We start from the raw sequence: 19,067 nt of genomic DNA on the forward strand, positions 1-19,067 counted from the left end.
AATATATATATATATATATATATATATAAGGCTATTGGGCTTGTTACTAATCCAACTTAGAGAGGTCTCAATAGCTATGATAATATTGAAGGTCAATGATGGTGAAGATATTTTATTATGTTTTTAAATCAAATGAAAAATGATGGATATCAAAAATACATTTATTAGGCCACATAATTGAACAATTGTATGTCAGGCCCATTATATACTTTATGACCATCCATTCAACTTGCTCGAATGTTCAATGGCCCCAAAGAAAATAAGAAAATAATTAACCTACCTCGAATATGATCTCTTTTAATTGGTTTTTTAAGACCCAAATTGATCTAGATGGTTAGACTAACCACCATTTAGATACAAAAATGACTTGGTTTAATTTATTAAACTGTTTTGAGAATTGGCACGTTTTGAATAGGTTAGTTTTGATAGAACCAGAATTAACATGAAACAAGTATATTATTTTGAACTATTTTTTCTTTTAACTCTTATTGTAGTGACAAAACTTTATTCAATTTAAAATATTAATGCCAATTTACTTCATGGTTGTTATAGTAAAAATTTGAGTGCATGATCTGTTTATTGACATTATATGAATTAAAGTGTAGAAAAATTGAAAAGTATAGATAGGGGAAAAAAAAAGAAATTTAAAACCTAATATATTATGGATAAACAACTTTGAATGGAGAATGATATTATTAGTATTTTTATTATATATATACATATAAATATTCTTTTGGGAGAATGACAATCAGGTCCCAAAATCTTGAATTAATGACAGTTAAATCCTTGACAAAATTTAAAAAAAAATGAGTTATAAATATCAATTGAAATAGTTACAGACATAAATTCCTGTTACAATTTAAAAGTTACATTTAATATTTAAATACTTATTTGCAATTGAAACTTCTAAATTTGCATTTATTTGGATCAATATTTTCAATTCATTTTTTAAAAAACTTTGTCGTGGACTTAATTGTTATTAATTAAAAGTTCTGGAACTTAACTATTATTCTCCCTATTATTTTTTGTTTAATTATTATGTCATAAGTTTAACCATTGATTTAATAAGTTAAACTGGGAAAACCTTGACCTGTTGAACTTTTAAATTTGTTATCAAACTTAATTACAAGCTAGCACTACCAAAGATGAGAGTATCAAGGCATCAAGTCACAAGGCTATTGGCATTGCTGTGGTGCTTCAATATGTGATCTCTATTGGTAACACATTCATTGCCATTGGTGAGATTGGTGGCATCCTTTTCTTATTAATTTTGGAGGTATGTGTGAGTATAGAGAGAGAGAGGTATTAAATGGTTAATGATTATCTAAGCTTCATCATTTGATTATGTGCACATAGTTGGGTAATAATTTTAATTTAGGGAATCAAAATAATTGACATTATTAGTGATCTTGATTGTAAGCAAAATCATCTTACTTAATATCTTTTCCTCCTTTTTTAATTTTTTCTTCAGTTGAATTCCCCATATGAAATTTAGTCCTAAACTAGCTATTTCCTATAAGAAAAGGAGGTACACACATACAAATGCAAATATGTTAATATCAGGCTAAAATTCAAAATAAATCTCTTTCAAGAGAAGGAGGTAAGGTTGCTGTTGTGACAACTCATCATTAAGGAGTAGATGCATAGCTACTTATAGAGAAAAACTAAAGAAAAAAGTTCATTTTAGTAATGTGAAAACTTGATATATAGTCAAACCAAAATAATATCATTTTTGCCTTCATCTCTATCTATCATCTCTCTCTATCTCTTGCTAATCAAACCCAATCAAAGATGAAACGATGAACCTGGGAATGAAAAAGAGTTAAGGGTCAAATACGCTTCGGAAGTTTTTTCAAAAGAGCACTAGGTATCCTTACATTTCATAAAAAGTAATGCTATGCCGGAAGTGTTCAAAGGGGAGCAATGTCACCCTTTTCCATCCATTGACTAATGTTGACTAACAGGAATTTGGAAAGCAATGAAGATTGTACAAAGGGAACCCACATAGGAAAGATGCTTTTGAAACGTGGCATTTATTTTCTCTAAACCCTAAAATGAATTACAAAGCTCGTGTTCTAATTGTGCTTTTGAATTTGAGTCTTGAAAATATAGCAATATTAAAACTTGGTGGTAGAACCCATTGCCTTAAAGGGTGTTGCGGGGATAGCTCTCTGAAAAATAAAAGTAGAGATGAAAAAGAAAGTTATGCACATTATCTTCAAGGCGTGGGTAGCATTTTTCTTTAAGTTTAATTTGCCCCCACCTATTACAATCTTTGGGTGCAAGTTGGATTGATAATGAATTTCCTTCAAGATAGAATGAAGATCTTTGATTATGGTTTGCATTATTAAGACACAAATCAAGACAATAATAGTTTTTATAAAGTGATAATTTAATTTTATCTCTGGTGCACTCAAAGAATAAAGGCAATGAGTTTAACCAATAGATCTTCTTTTTTTTATGTCCCAAATGAATGATAGTGTTGTGTATTTATAGATACTGAATTGATGTCTTAAGGTAATACCTTTTAAATAATAAAACTTTTTTTAAAAGTTATAATTAATATGGTTCATAACCCTTATATTAGTTCGTAAACAATCTTATGTTAATTCATAAACATTGCCAAAATTAGTTTATGAACTTATATAATTTAATAATTAATATTAACTAATGGTTATTTATAATAACTTTTTTTATGAAAAGAAACCTCCTTTTAATATATAACGTTTTCTTAAAATACATTTTATTTTACTAAGTGACACATTTTAGTTTTATAACCCTCCAAAAGTGCCTTTAAAATTTAGAGAGACATGACCTTAGTGATTATTACTCTTTATATAATATTTTATAAATGTATTCTTTAATTTATAATGGCATAACTTCTTAATTTATAAAGATATAACTTTTCAAAGGAATATAAATTTTCAATAAAACATCTCTTTGTTATAAAAATATTTCAATAAAAGGTCTATCACTACTCGATCTAAATTAATCTAATCTCATGTTAAGTCTTCTAACATTTGTATGTGTGATTTTAACTAGCTATTAATGAGACGAGAGTCTTTATTCGTCACTTAACACTTGTAACAATCAAGAATAGATTGATTGACAGATTTTTTTTAAAAAACTTTAGGGAGAACTAAATGAGATGTTGTTCACTAAACTTGCAAGTTTCAATTGGGCCAGGGGGTTCAGGTGGTATTAAATGAACCCATTACTTTTTAATTAAGGCTGTGGCCCTGTGAAAGCTACGCACCTATCCTCTCCAGTAGTGTACGAGCCTTCCATTACTTGACACATTTATTATATTTTTTCAATCTAGTTCAGCTGGTCGGGTCCACCACACCAAACCAAGTGAATGACTTCCAATGTATTTTTGGAAAATATATAATAATTCTAATAATATATGTTTTCTAATTATTACCAACTTTTTTGATTAAATGATGGTGGTAGTAGACCAATGATGTTTTTGTCACAAAACGTCAAATACGGTACGGTGTTACCAAAAGAAATAAGTTTGATAAAAGTGTCTTAAAAAATATGTCAAGGTCTCGTCTGGTATTGGAGTGACTTCAAACAGAGCCTACATAGTGTGTGTTTGGATAAGCATGTTAATCGATTTTTTGAAGAAAAAAATCAATTTTTACTTCAATTACCCAAACACTCACTTTTTTGGTAAATCGATTTTTGGAGGAAAAATCGATTTTTCTGGCAGCTCCCAATCTGAGCTTTTGCGGAAAAGCCATAAAAAAAGGTTGGAAAAAATTATAAGGAAAAGTCTAAAAAAAATTATAAAGAAAGCACATAGTTTAATAAAAATAAAATAAACTCTCTTCTCTTCTTTTTTTTTTAATAAAATTTAAATTTTATATTCTTAAAAAAGTTACTAACATAATTTCTTGTCAACCATCGCCTTTTACTATAAAACTATTTTAAATAAAATATTAATTAATAGAGAAAAAATAATTTAAAATTCAGAGTCATGATAAAAATTGTTGCAAAAGTTCAGAGAGAGATTTTGCATCATTTATGACATTGTTACATTTTCTATATTGCCAAAATTTTAAAGCAATGCTTAATATTTTCATCAGATGTGGATCATATCTATAATGTCATTAGAAATTAATTTGTATATTATCATTTTTATTAGTTATTGTAAAATTAACGTTTGGTATTTAAGAGTTAAATTTTTCTCTTTATTAAATTTATTTGAACTAAGGTATATTGAATTATTTATTTACATAAATTAAATTTTTAATATTAATATAATTTAAATTTTTATAATTAATTAGATATGTAATTTAAATAATATATTTTACTTCTTCAATAAAATTTAAAAAATTTAATAATATTAGATAAAAATATATTAATAATTTAATTTTGAAAAACAATGTTCTTTATAGTAATTTATATAGCTAAAATTGATTCTGATTAAATTATCCAAATATTTTTAATTTTGTTAAAATTAATTTTAGAAAAAAAAGTATCTAAAAAAATTGCGTTATAACATAATTAATTATGATTAAAATCTAACATTTAATTAATTATTTTCATAATATATTATACCCAATTGAAATCCAAACGGGCACATAATGAATAAGTGTTTAATTTTTAGGCCATATATAATTCATGGGTTGAAATTCATTTTTCCCTACTTTTATGATTTCTAAGAGAGCATATGGAAATTAAATTATGTAGCAATTGGATTGGTTGATTTGAATTTAAATTTTAGATAATTGTCCTTAGTTGAAAATATGTCCCTAATCATCTACACAAAATATTAAAGAGGCATTGCATACTATGAATGCTTAGTTGTTGGCCTCTGGTTCCATTTCCTTGCCACTAATGGAATCATCACTTATAAAATATTAAATTATAGAGTAAGATAATAATCTTAGTAACTATTAACTAAGAACTCTAATCTCCAACATATACAAGTACAAATATTTAAGTGTGTGCAAAGAGAGTGAACATTTATATAAATATATTACCATGATATATGAGTGCATGATCAATATTACCCCTTTATCTCCTCATTGTTCATTCTAATCAAGTCTATGAGGTATAATTTATAACTTGACTAATCTATGTTACTAGACTAGCTCAAACTTTCTATTATTTGAGGGGTAACCCGGTTAAAGGTCATTACTCTCAAACTAAGATTGTGGACTCCCCCTTTCTTGAATCCCAATGGATATCATATTTTGCCAAAACTATATCTACTTTACATGAGAAGATAGACACAACTAAGCGTCAATATAACACTAGAGTCACCCAAATGATGACAATGCCACGTGGTCTATTTTACTACTTTCTCCTTCTAAGATAAACTCCCACTCTTTTCATTTCACATTCATGCCATAATTTTTCATGCTCAATCCATATCATAGATGCATATTCATATAATATTCAAATCATAACTTTCAATTATCAATTATTCATCAATTTCTCAAACCATTCACATACCCATTTGACAACATTCTCTAAAACATAAAATAACATTTCCATATATAAGCATACATTTTCATAATTTCACAATATCAAAAATACATAAACAAGTATATGAGGGATTTAGGTTGCCAATTGCATCTACCCCCTTGAGTTGTCAAAGGGGCAACTCATGGACACTTGCCAATTCCAAGCTCCCACTTAATCAAAGAGCTCACAATAGTTGGTCTATAATTTAGACAACTCATCATCATCAATTATCTATCATAGTTCATAATTTCCTATTATCTATCTCTCAAAAATCCTAAAAATTAATTCACTAGCTAGTTAACGTTGATATTCATTAGTTCCATTAGTCTCTTTAGACTCCAATGAGCCTAACCAAAACCCATTTTCCACTTATTTAGTCTTCACATTATCAATTTTAAGTCTAGGGTTTGCTCAAATCAACAAACCCAAATGCAAAACCCCCATTAAAACCCTAATCATAGATTTAGAGACATAAAAAAACATTCCAATAGTCTCATTAGATTCATTGAGTTTGGCCGTAATCCCTACATAGTCAAAAATCGCTCATCATAATACCAAAAACCTAGCTTACAATTTGGATAAGAAGAGAGGAGGATGAGTTAGAGAGGTTACCTTGATGATTCCAAGTGCTAAACCTCTACCAAATACCACAATCTCCCTCTTGCTCACCGCTCTTTTCCTTCCCTTTCAGCATCTATCTTGCGATAGGTTTATTTTTTGAAATGACCATCTGCCTTGATACATGGACCATTTTTCACGAAGGATGGCACAAGAGGGCCCAACTCACCTTATGTCATCCCCTTGGGCCAAATACGGCCTAGTAACTCTTATAGCCCCCAATCTAAAGCTGCTAATGGATCCAATTAGCCCACTAGTGATCTAAATCACAATTAACCCATTTAATTTACCATATTACCTTTGTTTATTCTAATTAATCAAACTTAAAATTCCTAGAATGCTACAAACCTAACTCACAGCCAAGAACTAAATTACTTGATGTTAGCACACTCTTAACAACACTTAAGGCCTATTTAGTTGCTAGCTAAATAAGATACAAAAAATGATCAAAATGTGGAAGAGAGATATATAGGTCAACCATGTTCATGAAAGAAGAAGGATACTTTAATTAATGAGGTTCAGAGTTATGATTTATGAGATACGCGAACGACGATTATCATATTTTTAGTATGTGATATTAAGTTTTTCCATGTTTATCTTAGGGGGAAAGATAATTTAGCTTATTTTTATTTTAATTTTTTTAGTGCATCCAATACCCATCATTTTCAACAATCAAATGGCTAGCTCGTTATATTTGCCAATTGATGTGAAGGCGTTATTGTTGACTAGTAGCATCAAGTATTTTTTGTTGGATTGAATAGGAATTGGATCCATTCATAAACAAACAACAACGGTTTACAAAAGGACCAAACTAGCCGAAAACATCAATAATCAACCACAACCTCTTAATTTAGAGTTGGATCAAAGACATATACAAAAATATTTTCCAACCTAATTATCTGATTTGTTATTCAACTTATTACTTGAATTTTTATTAAAAAGAAAGCACCCATCAAGTACCAAAAAAAACCGCATTGTTTATTTTGCCAAAACAATTAATTCTTTCCACTCTATCAATAACTACCGAAGCTTGTGAAAGAAGGGCAGACATTATAGAGCTACTTTCCCTAATTGCGGGGAACTTTTAAATTTGTTTCCTCTTGCAAGCAAGCAGGCAACTTTTCTGTGGGCATACTATTTTTTTTAAAAAAAATAAAAAATTGAAACATTAACCAATTATAAGGTTAGGTTATCAAATCACATAAATGCTTCTTATATAAACGAGATTGGTACTGGTTGCCAACTTTTACGTCCATTTTGTTCACTAGCGCAATAAATATTCTAAACATGTACATTATAAAATTAAATCCCGTGGATTTGTATCCTCTTGATATTTTTTCTTATAAGTCTATCTAATTTAGTTAGATTTGAATATTGTCAAGTCTAACTGAAATTAACTTTTTCAAATGTGTTTTTTTCGTTAATATAAATTCGAACTCGATACTCTATGCTTTAGTGACTGTAGTCTCTCCCACCATGACCAACATCTATTGATACTTTTCATATTCTCTCAATATCTCTTTTCATATTCAATTTTATCCATCAATTAAATTACTTATTTTATTTAATGGCTTTTTATTTATTATTATTACTTAAATGTTTTTGAAAACATGATCATAATATTTCTTTGCAATAATAATTAAATAAATGTTATATTTAGTTTAATATCAAAAGTCAAAATTTTACACGGTAAAACCAAATGAATTTAATTAAATAGATTGATGGATGATATTGACCATGAAAAGCACCGTTCAAAAATATAAAATATTTTTAATTGAATCTCATTCTCAATAAAATAATTACTTACTTTTAAATTAATCTTATTTTTTTATATTTATCCATATTAAACACCTTATAATAAATATAAAATTATTATCAATATGGATACTTTTAAAAGAAAGTAATAATTATATTTTAAAAAACTAAATATGCTTTATATTAGAGAAAATATGGAGATGGTACAAATCAAAAATCCCAAACCCGCTAATCATACAAAAAATACCCAGACACGCACACAGAATATTTAAAAGTAATAATAATTAAAAAAAACAAACAAAACAAACTAAGTAAGAGGGACAGTCTAGCTTCTGGCTCCAACACTGAGGATACCATGCGTGCATGTTCATATACATCATCGATATATTTTCATGCAAACAGCAAAATATAAGCATTTGAAAACCTTACTTTTCTGTCACAAATTACACGACTGATCAAGTATATATATTTATATATCTTGATGAATAAAATCATCATCATTAACAACCACATAAAAAAAAACACAAATTAATTGAAATTCCCACGGCATGCAGGCTTGAATTAACAGCCAAATTAACAAGCCATAAACAAATTAATTAATTAATTAACTAATTACTATTACCTTATTATTATCTAATCATCTTCTCTTGTTCTTGCTTCCCACCAACAACATGACGTAAAACAAAATCCTAAAGAAGAAACCCCAAGCCACAGTGATCCACAAGCAGTTCCACTTGCTCAAATCCAACACGCCATTCTGTTGCAATATGTCTGAACCAGTGGTCAAGCATGTCGAGCTCGTTATGTTCACCCCTAACGTCTCGCTCATGCTCTTCAATAGCTTCATCTTCATAAGCTCCGGCACCGACTTTAATGGCGTATTATCGAAGATCTGAACCCCCTTCACGAAACACTTCAATGGGTCGCTGAATTCGTTCTGAAGAACAGCTTCGTATGGGTACTTCACCAGAGATATGTAGTGGAACCATATCCAGTACGCCGGAATGCGATCTCGGTTTATGAAGAAGCCACTGAAGAGCAAGAAGTAGGCTAAGATGGCGACCACTATTGTGTAGCCCAGCATCACGTGAGGGACCAGGCCGGAGAGGAAGGTGACGAAGGAGTTTCCGGCCCAGAAGGAGGCGAGGATGATGGCGAAGTAGAAGGCGAAGCCGGAGAATCCTCCGTCGAGGCCGACCGCCCAGAAGGTGGTGACGGCGAATGCTAGAGAGAGGAAGATTAATGGCGGGAAGGCAACGAGAGCGTGAGAGATGAGGTACGACGATCGCCGGTAAGCGTTATGAGAAGTTTCTCTCATGAAGATATGTCGCTCTTGAAGGAAAACCGGTAATGCGTCGGCGGTGGTGTAGAAGGTGGTGGACATGGCGAATGCGAAGAAGCCGAGCCTCTCTTGGACTCCTTTAGGAGAGTTATCTAAATGCCAGAACACGGTGGCGAGGATGAATCCGGTGACCATAACGGTGCCAAGTCGCATCGCCAACAGCTCCGGCATCCGGCGAGAATTGGTGAAGGATCGTTTTGACAGTGTCGCCAGTTCGATCCAAAATGGGTTCGCATATGTTCGAACCATCCATGAAGATGACGAACTTGTGCTTGTGTTAGTGTTCGTCGCGCCTGAAACTAATTTCCCTTTAGAAATGCCGGCACTTATTGCTTCTTTCAGAGATAAACTCTGCCCATGACTGATATCAGATCTTTTGCTTTCAATATGCTTCTTGTTCTGCCATGATTTGTTGAACTCGACTAAGCTCTTGGTACCACCTGGTGAGCCTTCGAGTTCGCGAATCAGATCCAAGGCGAACTCGGTTCGGTTCTCGTTTTCCGGTATGGGGTGGCCAAATTCGGAGAAGAAGGTCGGTAGCTGCATCGGCGAGCCACTGTAGACTGTTTTCCCACGCGACAAGAAGATCATACGATCGAGGAGCCCGAGGATTCTGTAACTGGGCTGATGTATGGACATGATAACGATGCTTCCCGTTTGAGCGATTCTCTGGAGAACCTTCACCACCATGTACGCGCTGGTAGAGTCCAGTCCGGAGGTGGGCTCGTCCAGGAACAAGATGATGGGGTCGTGAATTATGTCAATGCCGATGGACACGCGCCGGCGTTCACCCCCGGAGACCCCACGGTGGCCCTCGTCTCCGATGACAGTATTTGCAGCGTTCCTGAGGCCGAGCTGGTCGATCAGAGTTTGGACCCTCATCTTCTTCTTGGACTTCGAGAGGGTTCGAGGCAATCGGAATTCCGCCGCGAACATGAGAGTCTCTTCAACGGTGAGCATTGGAAATAACAGATCGTCTTGCATTACGTAAGCTGAAATCACCTTTAGAAGCCGCGAGTTCATGGCCTCGCCGTTCAGAGCCACTGTTCCTTTCAAGCTTCCCTTCGCTATACGGTTGGCCAAGGCGTCAATGAGAGTAGACTTGCCGGAACCACTAGCGCCCATCACAGCCATGATCTCGCCGTCGCGAGCCTCGCCGGAGATGTCATCCAGAAGGGTCTTAGTGCTCGAGAAGAAGCTCTCTTCACCCATTGTATCATCAACAGCAGCAGCACCAAGACGGTTTCTTCCTCGAGAACACAACGCCGAGAAGTTCATTTTCCGGCGAACCTTGACGCTATAAGTGAGATTACTAAAAGACAGCACGAAAGGAAGGGAACGAGGTCCGAGTCCGACATGGCCATCACCGAGGTCAAGTGCATGATGCAGTGGCGTCTCACCGCCGTCTCCGGTGGTTTCCTTGCGCACATCTCCGACATGCTTGAGAAGTTGGCCAAGCGTGGGGGAATGATCAGTCGGAAGACTTGTAGAACTGCTGAGCTCGACGGAGCTGAGATAAGATGTCGTATCCGACACCGGAAACGAGCTCTCCGGATCTGCAACTATCCGAGAAGACATACTCAGAGGGAGGGAGGGATAGAGAGAGAGGATTTAATTAGTGAAAGGAGGGAAACAGTGAATCAGAAAATGTAGTTCGGAGAGTTTAATGGGGTTGAGTAGGGATAGGCCTTGCAATTGTAATGTGTGACTCTCTGTATTTACATATTTATATGGATATGAAATGAGGATGTTTGAGAAGCAATGAGATATGTGGGAATAGGAAGAAGAAAAGAGAGAGAGAAGGTGGGTTTTGACTGGTAATGTAGTTGAGGTAGCTGTGAGAGAGGTCACCCACAGCTCCTAATTGTTCAGTTTTTTGTCTGTTACTCTCTCTCTCTCTCTCTCTCTCACATAAAGTCTCAAAGGGAGGCCGGGGAGGCGATTGTGGCTGTATCATTTATGGCAAGGAGATAGATAATAGATCTAGATTAAATTTAGTTTAGACGAGCTAATTTACATTTTTTTAATTTACTATAATTTTTAAATAATAAATTTATTTTTTAGGAGACTGAAAATTAAAACATCATCATATCTTCATACTTTTATTATAAAAATCTACTGAAATAAAAATTTGTAAAAAAGCTAAAAATAATTAATATTAAATCTAATATATGCCCAAAGCAAACGAGTTATTAAGTCTTTCCTCCTATCGTTATTATAAAATATTTTTAATGAAATTATATTTTTAATGAGTTAGTTAATTCTTTTTAAAAATCACATAATCTGTTCATATTTATTTTTATTTAATAGGGTGTCTTTGTTATAAAATCTTATTAATCACACTATTTATTTTTTGACCAACAATCACACTATTTAATTAAACATATTTTTAGAAAAATCTTATCAATTACACTTTAAAGAACTTAAAATATTTTATGTTTTTAATATGAGATTTTTTGGAAAAAAATGGTTTATAATATTGAATGAAGGGAATAATTTTTTCTCCTTTTTCTTAACTGATATGATGGTAGCTTAATTAGTGTGACTTGTGTTAGTTTATTACTGCCACTTGTTTATAGATCATCTTGTAGAAATTTTTTATAATCTTATTTATAAGACATTTTTTTAAAAAAATCTACAAAAAAATTAATAATTCTTTTCAATAACACCCTAGTAATATTAAGTATATTTATGGTGGACAAAGAGAATACAAAAGGTTAGTAAGATTGGATTAAAAATTTAGGATTAATGAGCATCATAAATTCTAAACTTTTAAATGAATAGTATCCTATGTTATGAATTTTTAAAATATGCAAAAACTTTTATCAACGTTTGAATTTTAAATGCTTGAAACTTTATTATTAAGTTGGAAAAAACTACTGTTACTTTTTAGTTATGAGGCCTAGTTGCACACTGATAATTGATATAGCACTCATTTTGATATTTAAAAATAATTATCATTGTTTACAACTTGATAGTAAGACTTCAAATGCTCAAAATTTAAAAGTTAAGAAAAACTTTTGTAAAGTTTAAGAGTTCAGTATCTAAAATACTATTCATGTAATAATGAAGAGTTTAAAATATTCATTAACCTTAAAATTTATTGGAAACTAAGAGGCTTTAGCAAGATTTGTACAGCAACAACAACAACAACTATAATTGGTCTTAGATTGAAACATTGGCCATGCAACTATGATAAAAATTTGTTATTAAAGTTTTGTCTTCTTTGACTTTATCGTAAATCAATTTAGATTATTTCAATGTGATTTTTAAATAGTTGAAAATGGGTTAAGAAAAAGAGTTTTTGGGCGTGTATAAATTTCTCTTTGATGCAGGTGTTGCCGTGTTGGTGCAGTAAATACGTCGATCTGCCAAATTGATTGGGATAGCTCTAATGCCGTACTCTCACATTAAAGGCACATGCATGGTACAGTGGAAGATACTTAAGATTGCCAAATTTGTTTCATACCCTAAAACATTTTTTATAAGTTAACCCAATTCAACCACACTAGTTGTAATTTAAAATATTAGTTTTCAAAAGTATTTTATTTTTTATTTTTTTACTTTTTAAAATATAAAAACTAATATTTTAAATAGATAAAATGAGAAATTTTTATATAGACATAATATATCACATTATTTGTAGCTTATATAATAAAAACAAGTTATGTTAATTAGCTGTAAATATAAATTTATCCTGTCATTAATTACTACAGAGAGATAAAAAATAAAAAATAAATAATTATTCTATTTTAAAAATAAATTATTAAAAATAATAACATACAATATTTTATTTAATTAAATTAGTAAAATTTTATTAGATAAATTATAGATGATGTGGTATATCACATCTATGCAAGAATTTCTCTAGACAAAACTATAAAGATTGAGCTACAAGACTCAAAATTTTGGTTAAAAAAAGGGTTACAAGAATCAAAGTTCTATAATTGAATTTTAACTTGAGTTAAAATTAGGAAAAATATACTTGCAGGTCATTATAATTTTACTCAATTTTGAATTAGGTCTCTGTACATTATTTTATATTAATCAAACCCTTATAATTTCATCTATTACATATATTGACCTCTAAAAGTAAAAATTAATAATGGATTATTAAATTTTACAAAACAAAAATACTTTTGGAGCTTGCAGAAAATTTAATTTAATACTTTTAGCTAAAATAAAATTTTTGATTTAACTCACTGTTTATATTTTTATTATATTTTTTATAAAAATTCTATGCGTATAAAAAATATTCAGAAGACAACTTAATTATATAAATTTTGAGTTATAAAATTTATTCTAAAGTCATACAATTATTTAATAAAAATATAAAGTTCTTATTTTTATTTTTTAAAGGAGAAATGTAAGGATTTTAACTTTTAGAGATTAAAAAATTTAATTAATTAAATTATAAAGGCTCAATTAAAACAGAATAAATTGCAAGAACCTAATTCAAAATTAAGTAAAACTATAAAGACCTGTAAATATGTCTTTTCTTAAAATTATCGAGACAGAATTATGCCAAATAAAAAATTTAAGGACTAAATTTTAATTGAGTTAAAATTATAGGAACTATATTACTAAAAAAGAAAACTGTAGGAAGCAAGTTATTAATTTTTCCTGAATTTTGATTTGATATTTCAACTTTACCAAGGTTTATTTAAAATATTTTAAAGTGATATATTTCGTATTAAAGTAGTTAGTTAAAATGATATTTTTCATATTTTATATGAGTAATAAATAATATTAATCTTTTTAAATTTATGTAAAATTTAAAAGAATTAATCCGTATTAATGTTTTTATAAAATTCAATTTGGCCCCAGCATGCTTGACAGTGATTTTTAATTGTGGCCTCAAAAAATGTCACTAAAAATTTACCTTTGGATGTAGCCTTTTTTCAGTCATTGCTAAAACTTGTATCCAAAAATTAATTTTTATAGTGAATATACAATATTTAATCAGAGTATAATTAAAAAGTTATTAAAAAAATTTAACAGGTTAAGGTTTCAAATTAATTTTCTTAAAAACGTAAAGTAATTACTAAAGTCCTGTACTGTGATCTAGAGAGTATTTGATTACATATTTATTGCTATCACTTTTTTTTTTCCCCTAAGGTTTGGTATATATGTAAATCAATGCATATGAAGTTCACCGTATTTCAAGGTACTGAAAACTGGACCAGTCATTAAACCGGCCAAACTCAAGGGTCAAAGGTCATGGGTTCAACCGGGGGTCAAACTGGAATTAGACCGGTCATAATAAAATAATATAATTTAAATAAAAAATATATTAATTCTCAATACGTTCATACATATCCAAGTCTTAATATCTCATATAACATATAACAATAATTCTAACAATAATAAAGTATAACAACATTTCTATAATTTTTTAAAATAAGGTTAACTAAATGATAAAAAAATTTCAATGAGTTAAAATAATAGAAATAAAAATTTATTTTAAAATAAAAGATAATAAATAAAAGTGATATATTTTAAAAATTATTTATTTAAATAATTCAAATTAAAAAATAATATAATATAATATATATTTATACTTTTTGGTTTCTTTTTGCTTCTTCCGTGCCCTCATCTGACATAAGTATGATTTTTTTTACCCTATGACTCCTATTGACCTATCATTAATCATTATCATGTCAAAAATAAATATACATATTGATTAATCATTATCAAGTTTTTTTTTTAAATTTCAACCCACCCAACCCGCCTGAACCGAGGGGTTGGGCAGGTTAATCTAACCCGGGTTAACTTAAATCACAGTAAAAAGGAAAACTAGACCGGACACATGGCCGGGTCACCGATTCACCGGTCAGCCGATTCGGTTCGATTTTAAAAACAATGCCATATTTTATATGGATATTGACATAGAAGTGACAGCATGACAATTGACAAGAGTTGGGTTGTTAGTGCAATCACAATAAAATCAATATGTTGGCAAATCCAAATTCTGTCAACACCACACAAGATATGATAAATATTAATAGAAATAGATATCTTACAGATGGAAGAAAATAATTAAATTGGAGCTCAAATTTTGATTTTGATTTCAGATTTATCGATGCAAGTGTTCGTGATGAGGACATCGGGTTAGACATGCATGGCTTCTCTACTGATCAATCACATTAAATTGTTTCGTATAAATAGATCCAAAGGTAGTTCATTTACAAATTAATGTATTGGTAGTGAACATTTATCGTCAATAAATAATCATTTCTATCATGATCCCCTCAATAAATACACAAAAGCTGATTCTGTAAATGGCTTGTGTTTGTATGCATAACAAAATAAAATAAAATAAATGGAGCAAAGATGGATGAAAAGAAAATTTTCCTTTTTTTTTAACGACATGTATGTGGGGATATGAAGCATAATTTTTTTTATACGTATTTGTAAAGTATTATAATATTATTTTATAATTAAAAATATTTTTAATTTTTAATTTGCATCCGATATTTTTAATTTATGAGCTGATATTTCAAAATCGATATTCTTGACATTTTTAAAAAATTAAATTTTGTTAAATATCTCCATATTAATCTTTTTATTCCTAATATCTTCTTTATGATTTTCTTTTAAAATCAAAGTTTCAAATTATTCAAAAAATTATTTATTTATTTTTCCATAAATAAGTATTTTATTTATTTGCTAATATATATTTTAATACTTACTTTTATGTATTTCTATTTTAGGTTGTAAATTAGTTTGTAATTTTTTATTTTATTTCAAAATATTCTATAATATGAGAGAACTAATATTTAAAACAAAATAATTAGATTAACATATATATATATAGCATGTTTTACGAATTTTATATAAATATATATACATATATCATACATATGCATCATTTCCTATATTTTTTTAAAAAAATTAAAAGTATAGACGGATACGATATTTTATTGTGAATCATAGATATGGGGTCTCGGGTTAGATTAATTTTTATAATGCTCTTGCCTGTAACACTATATATATATATATATATATATATTAAATTATTAATTATTAATTATATATTAATGTAGTGAAAATATCTAACCTTGATAATCTCATGTATAGTAAATTATTTTGAAGAGAACCCAAACACAACCGGACCAAGTTATCCAAGTTTGCTATTGTAATGATCGTATGTTATATAGTAGGAAGAAAATGCGTGCGTGTATAAAAATACACGATATCTACGAAGAAACCAAAAAGTAACACAAAGAAGCGAAAGTAAAACTTTGCAGAAATAGGTAAATAATTTTCACTGAATAATTCACAATTGCAAAAGTTTGTTTATATCATCCTGTAAAGGACATGATATAATATGTCACAAATAAAAATAACGATGATATTATTATGATAATCATCAATAGTGTGTGTGTGTATTATTTCATCATGCTAAAGAAAAAAAACATATCATTTAAATTAATGATTAGAATTCATTGACAATTTATTCGGAGTTTGAAATGTTAGTATGTATATATCTATATATTTATATAAATAATTATATTGTGTAAAATCACTTCTCAAAGGTGCTGTAAGAAAAGTTTATTCATAAGTGTTTCCAATAAAAAGGTTTCTGTATAAATTTATTAAATATTAACAATTGCTTATATTTGAATTTTTTGGCTATTAATTTAAGAATTTTGGTATCAAATTGTCATGCCAAGTAATGAACACACACATATATATAAAATCTTACTTGAACGTTCTTTTTGTTAGCCAAAATGTTATGTTTAATGTTAAATTGAAATATACAACATTGGAAGTTAAAGAAAATATTGAAATCACGTTTATATTAGTAATAAACTAACAAAATAAGCCGCAAATGATATAAGATGATTTCGATTCTCCCCTCTTCATCACTTTCTCTATTTTCTCTCTTCTTCTAATTGATTATTATGAATTATTTAGATTTGATATTTGAAAAGAAGTTATAACTTAAATGTTATAATAAAAAATAAATTACTAATAAGTCTAAACCATTTCACTAAGTTAGTACTAACATGAATTTTAATTAAAAAAATAAAGGAGTATCTTCGGCCTATAGTGTAGATTATAATCTTCTTTAAAATATGAAAAATAAAAAGAGTAGACATCTTTTAATATAGGTTTAATCTGTACAATAATTAAAAGCATTTGTTAATCTAGCTAGTTGCTATTTAGGTCAACTTGATTAGACCTCAGACGAGAAATTTCTTTTAAACATGTTAATGTACACAAAGATTACTTTCAAAATATGACTCTTAGAAAGTATTATTAAAAAAGAACTTTCAACCTTTGAAAGAAGTTAATTTTTCTGGTCAAAAAAATATGAAGCATCTCAATATATTATAATGACCATGACGATATTATGCATGTTTAGTTAAGAATTTCAATTTATAAATGTCAGGTTTTGATGAGGTCACGATTAGGTTAGAGATTGGTCCACTATGTCAAAATACGCAAGAAAAATTAAAGGATATAAGACTATTAGAAAAAAAGTCTCACATCTTCTAAATAAAAAATAAAAAAAATATAATTTTAAATTTTTATACTTTATTTAAGTTTTGCTATAAGTCCTTACATTTTTTTCAAGTGCTCTAAATCCTTACAATTGTTTTTTTATATTATAGGTAGGTCCCTTTATTAGTGGTATTATAAGAACCTAAATAATTAAAAAATAAAAGTATAGAGATCTAAAATATTAAAAAAAGTGTAAGAATGTATAACAAAATTTGAGCACAATGCAAAGATTTAAAGTTATATTTTTTCTAAAAATATATTAGGAATATATAAATTTTAAGATATATTTAACTAAATAACTATTTTGGCAAAATAAATCATCTTTTGAGCACACCTTACATATATGTGTGTGTATAACTAACACGATATCAAGAGCTCGTTCATTTGGGATAAAAACAAAAAAATTGAAAATAAAATAAATAAAATAAAAAAGAATGGAAGACAAAGAAGGGGAAAAATAGATTAAAAAGAAATAGAGAGATAAAAAAATTAAAGAGTAAAAGACTTGAGATCTTTAATTAAAAAAAGTACAAGCCCAAATAAAAAAGATCAAAAAATAGAGAGAATGTAGTAGAGGTAAAATTATAGAATAAGTCTGACATCTTTTAATTAGAAAGTAAATTAAAAATATATACTCCTATAAAGTTTAATATATGTTTAACTCAGTTGTTTAAACTACTTTGGTGAAATTAATAATCCTCAAGCACACCTAATATGCATATACATATACATATACATATATATAGCTAACAAAGGGGCCTAAGTCTTTCACCACTAATTAAACCAAGTATCTGATAGTAAATTATATTATTCTTTACTTATGAACAGGAAAAAATTTAATAATTTTTTAAGATATATTAGCTTTTCAAAATATTGTCTTTGGCTGCTTTTTTATTTATTACACTTTTGATGAATAATTGAACGGTAAGTTATCGTAGAGAAATACTTTTGAAGCTCATGAGCAATTAAATATATATACGTGAAATACAAATAAAATTGACTTCATTTAATTTAATAAAATTTATTTTATTTAAGCTATCTTTTAAATTTTTTACTCAAATTAATATGAAATGTAAAGACAAAAATGTTTTTTTACTCCTTTAAGTTTACATGTGGAATTTCACTTTAGTCCTTTGATTTTATAAAGTTTCTTTTTTTTTTAATACAAGAGAAAACCATTTATGAAGTTTCTTTTTAATATTTTTTATATATCTTTCAATATATAGTTAAAAGTTTCCACTTCATTGACACCTTTAATTAAATTAACAGTAAAACAATTCAGCCAAACAAAAAAGTCCAGCTTAATTTTAAAATACATTCACCTCCTCTTCATTTTTCCTTAATTACATATAACTCTTTTATA

At 29.0% G+C, this 19,067-nt stretch overlaps 1 protein-coding gene across 1 annotated transcript; it reads right to left on the bottom strand.

The window, feature by feature from the left end:
* Positions 1–8,104: 8,104 nt before the first annotated feature.
* On the bottom strand, positions 8,105–10,901 carry LOC129292503 (ABC transporter G family member 6). The gene has a single exon (XM_054930059.1). It carries the CDS (start codon positions 10,769–10,771, stop codon positions 8,489–8,491), a length of 2,283 nt encoding a protein of 760 aa, XP_054786034.1. The 5' UTR covers positions 10,772–10,901; the 3' UTR covers positions 8,105–8,488.
* Between the last annotated feature and the right edge of the window lie 8,166 nt (positions 10,902–19,067).

The sequence above is a fragment of the Prosopis cineraria genome, unplaced genomic scaffold (genome assembly GCF_029017545.1).
Source record: "Prosopis cineraria cultivar Desert tree isolate PC_DT_omini unplaced genomic scaffold, ASM2901754v1 PC14, whole genome shotgun sequence".
Lineage (NCBI taxonomy): Eukaryota > Viridiplantae > Streptophyta > Magnoliopsida > Fabales > Fabaceae > Prosopis > Prosopis cineraria.

Excerpts from the sequence above, each read along its gene's own strand:
- LOC129292503 (XM_054930059.1), bottom strand. The coding sequence starts at position 10,771 with ATGTCTTCTCGGATAGTTGCAGATCCGGAGAGCTCGTTTCCGGTGTCG.